Raw genomic sequence first — 9,410 nt, forward strand, 5'->3', positions numbered from 1 at the left:
GTGCTTTTGAACTTTCACTGTTTCAGATATTTTTTATTTATGAAAAAAGGTATCTATGAACAAGCTTTTCAATACATTATAACTTTGTTGTATCTGGTCTGATCCTCAATATTTTTGAGTCTTCAAAAGAAACAATTATAAATTGCAATACATCTCAACACTGTTTTATGGCGTCTCAAATTTTGAAAAAAAAAATTATTTTATAAAAATTGATTTGCAGCAGACATGTTGAAAACGGTGCTTTTCTTTTAAATTATTTTTGTTGTGATAATGTAATTAACTACAACTTTACATAAATTGAACTGAATATACGGGTCATTCATTTTTACAAACCTTATCTATTCTATCAATACCATGACTTTTTTCGCGAAAAGTCAGCCGACATGACATGACTCTTATCTCTTTTTTTTTTGTTAATTCTTTTTTTGTTGCGACAAATTAGTGTCAAAAAACGTGAACCCATTCGATCACATAACATTTTGAACTTCAAGAAAATCACACAATCGATAAATGATGAAGTATGGTAAGTCAAAATTTTCTAATATTCCAACTGATTAATAGTTAGTGTGTTTGAGTTTTACTTTTTCAAATTAATGTTTACATTAAAACAACTATAACAATCCTCAATTGAAATATTGTACACGAAATAAAAATCAAAACATATGTATGAACATATTTCTCTTATCTTTTTGTATTCTGTCAAAGGGGTCTAATTTTTTTGACCATTTTTTTGTCAGTTAGAACCAAATAAAATCATGCCGCATGTCTGTGAAAAATCACCTTATTCTTTCTCTTTGAGATTGATAAAAACGTTCTGTAGGTTTTCCAAAATGTTAACTAAAAAATCAAATTTAAGCCGTCGGTATAGTATTACAGGCTAGGTATAGGATGCTCGGATAATATTAATTTTAAAAATTCGAAAATGCATCATACATAAAACTTTTTAATACAAAATATAGATGTTTTCTTTTTATTTATTTATTAATATAACGTATCTATATAATTTTCAATTAAGCAATAAATATTTTTGAAGATTTGAGGATAAAACTAAGCAAATTCTAAAACTGCAATGTTCAATGAAATTGCGTTATTCAGTGTTACCTATAAAGATTTTTCAAAACGTTACTCTCTTATTCTTCTCCCATTCACGTGTTGCACTTTCTGCCAGCCGCCTTCTCGGAGAAACTAGGAAATATCTGTGACTTTCTCTAGCCACTCTCTACTCTCTCGTCAGTGCAAATAGAGCGCGAATGCTTTAAAATGACGCATCAATCACTCTGTCGGTCATTTGATTTTACACTTTTCACTGATAGCTTAAAGCTCGGAAGCGGAACTATAGTGAAACATTTTATAAATTACGATTTAGATTTTTTTGAATTCTGTATCATGCTGCCTAATTTTTAATAATTTGAATATTTTTAGGCATGGCTCAAAAGTTTGTACCGGAGGCCGCCGAGCTCTGTGAAAATTCCTTGAAAAAGTTCATATCTTTGATTGGAACAGTGGACAAGCTGCTTGTCATCTCTGGAGCAGGAATATCTACAGAATCTGGTAATCTTTCATAGTTCCGATACTCAATCGTCTAAAATTTTAGTTCCAGGTATCCCAGATTACCGCTCGAAAGATGTGGGGCTGTACGCAAGAATTGCACACAAGCCAATTTATTTTCAAGATTACATGAGGTCCAACCGTTGTAGACAAAGGTGAGGTTATGCTTGGAAAAAAGTGAAAAAAGTAAAGCTGGTTAAGAAAAAAATGTTTTCCCGTTACGATTTTTCTACTCAACAGAAATGTTTTACAAGTACATCATCAAAATAGTCCGGGCTTTTTTTTTTAAATATATCTTATTCATGGTATAATTTATGCTAGCTGAGCCTTCAAAAAATATAAAATTTCAAAACAATAATTTCATATTTTCAGATACTGGTCTCGCAATTTTTTAGCCTGGCCGAGATTTGGTCAAGCTGCTCCTAACATCAATCACTACGCACTATCGAAATGGGAAGCTTCCGATAGATTCCAATGGTTAATCACACAAAACGTGGATGGGCTTCACTTAAAGTAAAGACGGTCAAAAATGAGTTAAAATTTTTTTTTAATTCAGAGCGGGCTCAAAAATGGTAACGGAACTTCATGGCAGTGCTCTTCAAGTAAAATGTACAACATGTGATTACATTGAATCAAGGTACATTGGACTGAATCAACTCAATTATGGAAAAAAAAAAACAATTTCTCAATGAGGAATTGTTTGATAAAAGCTAAAACAAATGATGATTTACTAAAATTGAACAATCACATGTAGCGTAGAAAAAAGGATTGTTATACATATTTGGATTTAAAAAAAACGAAAAGATAACATTTTAACTAAAATGTTGAAACTTCCTCTAAAATGTATCGGTGAACTTCCTTATAACATATTTTAATTAACGTACATTCTTCCTAATTGATAATGTTTGATCATTGTAACTTCATTGACTTTTCGATTTCACTCCACTTCCTGAATGTGTGGAATGGCAGACAATCTAAGAGAGTATGGACGCCTCTTAATGTATCTAATAGGCCACTTCACATTTCGGTTTGTGAACGTAAAAATAACCGTTTATTTTATAAGGGATCTCATAAAATTAAAACGTTTCAACTTCAGACAAACGTACCAAGACCGACTTGATTACGCAAATCCTGGGTTTAAAGAAGAACACGTGGCTCCAGGAGAGCTGGCGCCAGATGGTGACATTATTCTACCGTTGGGAACTGAGAAAGTAAGTGTTTTACGGTGGAATAAGTCGAAAAATACAGTGTTTTCAGGGTTTCCAAATTCCCGAGTGCCCAAGTTGTGGGGGACTTATGAAGACAGATGTCACGTTTTTTGGAGAGAACGTTAACATGGACAAAGTCAATTTTTGTTACGAGAAAGTGAATGAATGTGATGGGATTTTATCACTTGGCACGTCGTTGGCGGTGTTATCTGGATTTCGGTTTATCCATCATGTAAGGCTAATGGGATTTACTGGATGACTTTTTTGGTTATCTAAAAACAAAAACGTTTTGATGTTTCCGTGGGTAGCACAAAAATTAACTATTTAAAAAAATTTCAAACAACTTTTTTAGATTGTTAAGAGTCCTTCAAAAATAAAAATGTAAACTTTCAGGCTAACATGAAGAAGAAACCAATTTTCATAGTCAATATAGGACCTACAAGAGCTGATCACATGGCGACGATGAAGTTAGATTATAAAATCTCTGACGTTTTAAAAGAAATGTAGACTAAGACGTGTAGTTTTGGAATTTGATAATATTGTGTTGACGACAGTTTTTTGGGTACTTTCCGTTTGTATTTTGAAACTTTTTTTTATTGTTTGAATAGAATGGCAATTTGTTTCATGTTAATTGGAATAAACAATTTTTGATGAATATGATTGTGAAAATGCGTTATTTTCAGAAAAAAAATCATCTACTCCTGCAAAAAAAGTAACAAAATTGGCAAAACAAAATCCTGGAATTAGGAGATAGACTCAAATATTTTACCAAACAGCTTTTCTATATTATGAGAATATAATCACTTTTTGTTCATCAAGGATAACTTGCTTAGTTCTTTTTTAAAGTTTATGATTCTTCTTTAGTAGTAGTTTTTTTTTTTAAATCAAGATTCCCAATGGGATGATCATTTTAAACATCGCACCATATTGCTTTGATGACATGATTTAAACTATTTCAACACCTTCGTAAGGTTAGATTTTTATTATCAATTTTGTCAAATATTTTATTTCCTCATTAAACAATTATTTTTAAAACCTTGCTATCAAAAAAATTGTGGACTTTGTTCTGTACCTAGATAATCTTCCAGCTGTTGGTTGGTCTCCCATTATTCTTTCATTTTCGGCGGACCCGCACTCTCTGCCGGCGTTTTCCTTGGCAATACAGGAAGAGGTTACTGGATTTCTCTACTCTACTCTCTCGCCTGTGCAAATAGAGCGCGATTCATCCAAAGATATATTTTTAAGGGTTTTTTGAATGAACGTGATTCAACACAATTAGCTGTAAGATCCGGACTCGAAACTCTTGTGAATAATTTTTCAATAACGTTTATGAATAAAATTAAAAAAAAAACTGTTCTTATTGTTCTTCATTATTTTCACTTGTTTTGACAATCAATTCATCTTCGACAGTATTTTAGGAATGGCACGAAAGTATGTACCACATACGACAGAGCTTTGTGAAAACTCCCTAAAAAAGTTTAAGTCACTGGTAGGGACTGTGGATAAGCTTCTCATCATCACTGGAGCAGGAATTTCTACAGAATCAGGTTTTTTTTCAGGTACAGGTACAATCAGGTACAATATAGTTTTCATTTTCAGGAATACCAGATTATCGATCGAAAGATGTCGGATTGTACACAAAGACTGCACTTGAACCAATTTATTTCCAGGATTTTATGAAATCAAAGAAATGTAGGCAGAGGTGAGAGTACTTTTGAAATTTGTTGGGCCTTACTCTTGCAATTGTGATATTTCAATTTATAAAAACTTTGTGCCAAAGACTTTGAAAAAAGGCTCATAACTGCTCTCACGTATTAATATCATTACAATTTTATAGGTTTTATGATTCAGTAACACATTTTCTTTTTGGCATGCTTAATTATCTTTTGTCTTCAGATACTGGTCTCGTAGCTACTTGAATTGGCCAAGATTTGCTCAAGCTTTACCTAACTTCAATCATTACGCCTTATCAAAATGGGAAGCTGCTAACAAATTTCATTGGTTGATCACACAAAATGTGGATGGACTTCACTTAAAGTAAGTGAAGTTAACAAAATGAAAATATTAAAATAAAAGTTAAGAGCGGGCTCGAAAATGATAACGGAACTTCATGGCAACGCTCTTCAAGTAAAATGCACATCATGTGAATACATCGAGACAAGGTAAGGAATGAAGAAAAATTGGTACTAACTGTTTTGAAATTTGAAATTTAGAACTTTATACTTGGAACAATTTTGAACCAAAACAGGTTTGTACTTGAATGGAATTGAGATAAAAATAGAATGAATGTTAGTTGTTTCAAAATTATTAATAACAAGCAGTTACATATATCTATTTTTGACATTGCTCGCGTAAATCATCTTTTATAATTTCAGACAAACGTATCAAGACCGCCTGAATTATGCAAATCCTGGCTTCAAAGAGCAGTTTGTATCTCCTGGACAGCAAGAGCTAGATGCTGACACTGCCTTGCCGTTGGGTAGCGAACAAGTAAGTTTTTTTTTCAACAATTAGAAACAATTGCATAAAAAAGTTTTACAGGGGTTCAAGATTCCCGAGTGTTTAAATTGTGGGGGACTTATGAAGACAGATGTAACGTTGTTTGGGGAGAACCTAAACACTGACAAAATTAAAGTTTGTGGCAAGAAGGTGAATGAATGCAATGGAGTTTTAACACTTGGGACATCGTTGGAAGTGCTTTCCGGATATCAGATTGTCAATCATGTGAGAAAACAATTTTTTTAAAAATCAGAGCGACTATGTTTTTTAATTGCTGTCAAATACAACAGTCAAAAAAACCGACTTACTTAATCATACCACATTCGACATTTTTGGCAAAATTTCGCTTCGTGTACTAGAAATTCTGAGAAAATATAAAAATCGCTCCTATTGGCTTTTTTTTGAAAACTTTTGGCTACACACTGTTTATACATTCCTAAAATAAAATTACTTGTCTCACTCGTCAAAAATTAATTTTCAGGCCCATATGCAAAACAAACCAATTTTCATCGTGAACATTGGACCTACTAGAGCTGATCAGATGGCAACAATGAAGTTAGACTACAGAATTTCGGATGTTTTGAAAGAAATGTAAAGCAAGATGTGTGGTTTTTTAATTTTTAAGTTCTCATGTTCTCATGTTCTCATGATTTATAAGGGTGTTCACCGTTTTCCATTTAATTGAAAATTATTATTTTTGATTATGTTCTAGAGAAAGTTAACAATACAATAAACGATATGTACATGTTGAAGTTTACACGTACGCCATTTTTTTCCAAAAAAACGAACACAAAACGGTAATATCAGTGAGGGACCTGACTCACAAAACTAACAAGAAAAATACCTGTCAGACAGAAAAAAAAATGACGTTCTCTAAGAACATCGATTATTTTTCTGTCGTTTACTGCCTTGTCTTCTACACATGAGAAAAAGTCCAGTCAGAAAGGTGATAAGCGCTTCGTGATGGCAAAAATCAAACACAAAGGCAGGCGGACAAGCGGTTATCATTTTTGCACATGGAGCCTGGTAACAAAAGTATAACTATCACACCCGTCGTTTATTTGGTAAGTGTTTTTCTTTGTTTTTCGGCTGTGTTCATTTTTGAACGAATTAGATTTAATATGGAATAAAACTTTATTGCATTTCTTTCAGCTCCTCACATTCTTTCATTCAGTATCCGGGTATGCGTTGTACAGGGAAGTAGAAGCAGAACAATTTTTAAATTTAGCAGCAGCAGCATATGCGGACGCCAGTAAATTTAGAGGAAATTTTGCCCATTTGAAAAAAATTAATATGTTCAGGCAATGTAACAGCTCGTCAGTCATGTCTAGATTATGCATTTCCTACTGATGAGTTTCATGTTTTAATGGTTATGTCAACGCCGTGTGATAGGGTGAGTTGTATCGTTTTTGTGCATGAGCTCAATTTATGAGTGGGTTAAGAACCGGATTCATTAAATTTCAGTGACATCAAGTGATGAAAAAAAAGTTTTCAGCCATTTTTAAAATCATATTGCACGAATAATGCATTAACTATTTGGAAAACCCTAATTTCCTCAAATAATCTTTCAAATAATTGAGTTTTGTTGTGCTAAAAAATTTACAAATTCCCAAGCTAAAAACTATAGAATATGAGCATATAGAAATTTTGAAGGTTTGTAGGAAATAATTTTTTAAATATAAATTTTTGAATTCTGACAGACAAATATTTTTAGACAAACTTCGTTTATAATGTCGCCAAAAATACAAAAAATTGAACGAATATCTTTTCAAAAAAGTGTTTATTTGAAAAAAAAAATTAATAATCATTATTTTCAGCGTGGTAATCAATGTCAAGCATTCATTGCAATTTCGGATTCAACAAATCAAGTAATTATTTCCTTCCGAGGCACCAATAGTGGTGGACAGCTATTATCCGAGTTCGGTGTTGGTTTGGAAGACTATGCTGCTTATACGGAAATTGGTAGACTACATCTGGCATTGAAGTTGGTAGTTGAAACCATGTCGTATTTCAGACGGTTCAAATAACACTGTGTCAGTTGGGCACGTAAATGTGTACTTCTTGGATGCGATGAACCAAATGTGGGAGGATATGGTGCAGCCCAGTATAAAAAAGTAAGATAATGTCTGATTCAATTTGTTATAACTTAAGCCTCTCGTTTTCAGTCGACAGAATTACACATTTCTCATCACCGGGCACTCCCTTGGAGGTGCAATGGCAACACTAACAGCTTTTCGAATTGCCTTTCGACAGTTTTCAAGCAGAGTTTGTTAGCTGATATTCAGAATTATTTTAGAAAAATCTTTTAGATAAAAGTGCACACTTTCGGCGAACCTCGCGTTGGAGATACCGTTTTTGCGAGTTATTTTACGGTAAGGAAATTTATTTCGTTTTGAAATTCCGATAAACTCATTTTTCGTGACCGGGCTGTTAGAAATTATATTTGAAAAAAATTTGTGTTAGAAATAGAAAAGCAAAATGTATTCTTATATCCGTTGAAATGCCCTTTAAAACATTTTGAAATTACTGAGTTCTACAATTAAACTGTTGGCTTCCCAGTTACCTGAATATTCTCGTTTTTTCGTGAGAAAAAAGTTTGTTATGTGACATTTATTGTAATTACAGGATATGGTTCCATATGCCTTTCGAGTTGTTCATAATACTGACCCGATTCCTCATCTTCCACCATTAAATGTGGCAAATGAAGCCGGGCCGGGAATGCCGTATCATCATCCGAGAGAAATATGGTAATTTTCCTGATTTAAATTTTGTTTTCATCAGGTTTGTTTTCAGGTACAACGACGATTTTTCAAATTATGTCATGTGCAGCGATGTGAATGGGGAGGACTGGAGTTGCAGTGACAAAAAACGATTTTGGAATTATGGTAGTAAGGTAAGCGTTTTCGGACAAACTACTGTTCACATGTTCAAAATTTAACCTTATTTTTAGAAGGTACTTTGAAAGTTTAATTAAATGTTTCATACAATTTCAGAAAGCAAAATGGGAACAAATTTTTAGCACAAGTTCTTAATATTTATTCTATTTCAGGGAGCCTACCGTCATACCCATTACTTCAATCACTTTGTTTCCGAGTACGGCGCTCTTGGATGCAATTCCACGCCACACAAACAAACGATATTGCTTTCAATTTTTGTGCCAATCTTTGCCATTTTCTCATTCTACTTGTAGTTTGATTTATTTTCACCTATTAAAGGTGGTGCATTCGATTTTTTTATTGCTTCATTAGATTCAAAATTGTCTGAAAACACGGAATATCATAATGAAACTTCTTGAAAACTTTTCAAAAAAAAAGTTATAACGGCTTCGAAACTGGCCTAGATTTAGTTAAAATTTGAAATTTGACCGACTTGTCATTGTCATCTCTTTTGTCCATCAACTATAAAATACCTAAATGAAGTTGAAAACACAAGATAATTGCACTGCATGCCCAAAATTTGAAGATGATTTCAAAAAAAAATAGTTCCAGCTGCTGCGACATTGACAAGTCGGTCAAATTTTAAATTTTAACTAATTTTAGACCATTTATTTTGAGCCGTCATAACTTTTTTTTGAAATGTTGTCAAGAAGTTTCATTATGAAATTCGGCGTTTTCAGAGAATTTTAATTCTAATAAAGCAATGAAAAAATTTGACTACACCACCTTTAAACTGTTTGAATAAAAGGAAAAATACATTAATTTTCAATTTTCCTTATATTATCTAGTTGTCCGGAAAATTTGTTTATACAAACATTATGTAAGGAATGCCAGAATTCTGGAAATTTTTCCAGTTCACAAGTTGTAATATTTTTTCACATTTTAGCCCCGTGTCGTGTGACTCTTTGAAAAATATGTATAGTTGAAGTTGGGATCAAACTTGCCCGAATTTAGGGGCACAACGGTATTTAATATTGTCGATTGTGTTGAATCAGAATATGTTTGCTCTTTTGAATGTTTTGATTCTGAATCTAACCAGCATCACAACTCAGCAGACGCCAAATGCAACATTAAAGAAGACAAAGAAACGAGACCAACTCGATTAGTCAGCAGGACCCGCGCCATCAGCACGTGGTCTCGTACTCGAAGGGCTCACGCGAGGGCAAATGAAAGTGGAATAGTGCGAAACGAAACCATGAAACTAGATAAAAAGGGAGGG

The 9,410-nt window shown here is 33.1% G+C and overlaps 3 protein-coding genes across 5 annotated transcripts; all 3 read left to right on the forward strand.

Moving 5' to 3' along the window:
* Window positions 1-89: 89 nt before the first annotated feature.
* On the forward strand, window positions 90-3,411 carry sir-2.2 (NAD-dependent protein deacylase sir-2.2; the record flags this gene model as incomplete). 3 transcript variants are annotated; one of them, NM_001381132.4, is made up of 8 exons in its annotated part: window positions 90-523; window positions 1,423-1,551; window positions 1,595-1,703; window positions 1,921-2,061; window positions 2,105-2,185; window positions 2,645-2,759; window positions 2,806-2,988; window positions 3,150-3,409. In NM_001381132.4, 7 exons carry the CDS (start codon window positions 1,425-1,427, stop codon window positions 3,261-3,263), a joined length of 870 nt encoding a protein of 289 aa, NP_001367072.1. The 3 variants fall into 3 exon arrangements, with proteins under 3 accessions (NP_001367072.1, NP_001367227.1, NP_001024672.1); NM_001381131.1 differs by having other exon boundaries at window positions 511-523; window positions 3,150-3,263; NM_001029501.9 differs by lacking the exon at window positions 90-523 and having other exon boundaries at window positions 1,601-1,703; window positions 3,150-3,411.
* Window positions 3,412-4,174: 763 nt separating this feature from the next.
* Window positions 4,175-6,007, forward strand: sir-2.3 (NAD-dependent protein deacylase sir-2.3). The gene is made up of 7 exons (NM_077819.4): window positions 4,175-4,303; window positions 4,356-4,458; window positions 4,653-4,793; window positions 4,838-4,918; window positions 5,132-5,246; window positions 5,298-5,480; window positions 5,737-6,007. Exons 1-7 carry the CDS (start codon window positions 4,177-4,179, stop codon window positions 5,848-5,850), a joined length of 864 nt encoding a protein of 287 aa, NP_510220.1. The 5' UTR covers window positions 4,175-4,176; the 3' UTR covers window positions 5,851-6,007.
* A 199-nt stretch (window positions 6,008-6,206) lies between these two features.
* Window positions 6,207-8,971, forward strand: F46G10.4 (Fungal lipase-type domain-containing protein). The gene is made up of 10 exons (NM_077820.6): window positions 6,207-6,319; window positions 6,408-6,507; window positions 6,557-6,648; window positions 7,073-7,217; window positions 7,270-7,369; window positions 7,421-7,520; window positions 7,565-7,627; window positions 7,881-8,002; window positions 8,049-8,148; window positions 8,305-8,971. Exons 1-10 carry the CDS (start codon window positions 6,272-6,274, stop codon window positions 8,443-8,445), a joined length of 1,011 nt encoding a protein of 336 aa, NP_510221.1. The 5' UTR covers window positions 6,207-6,271; the 3' UTR covers window positions 8,446-8,971.
* Window positions 8,972-9,410: the final 439 nt, after the last annotated feature.

The sequence above is a fragment of the Caenorhabditis elegans genome, chromosome X, assembly GCF_000002985.6.
Source record: "Caenorhabditis elegans chromosome X".
Lineage (NCBI taxonomy): Eukaryota > Metazoa > Nematoda > Chromadorea > Rhabditida > Rhabditidae > Caenorhabditis > Caenorhabditis elegans.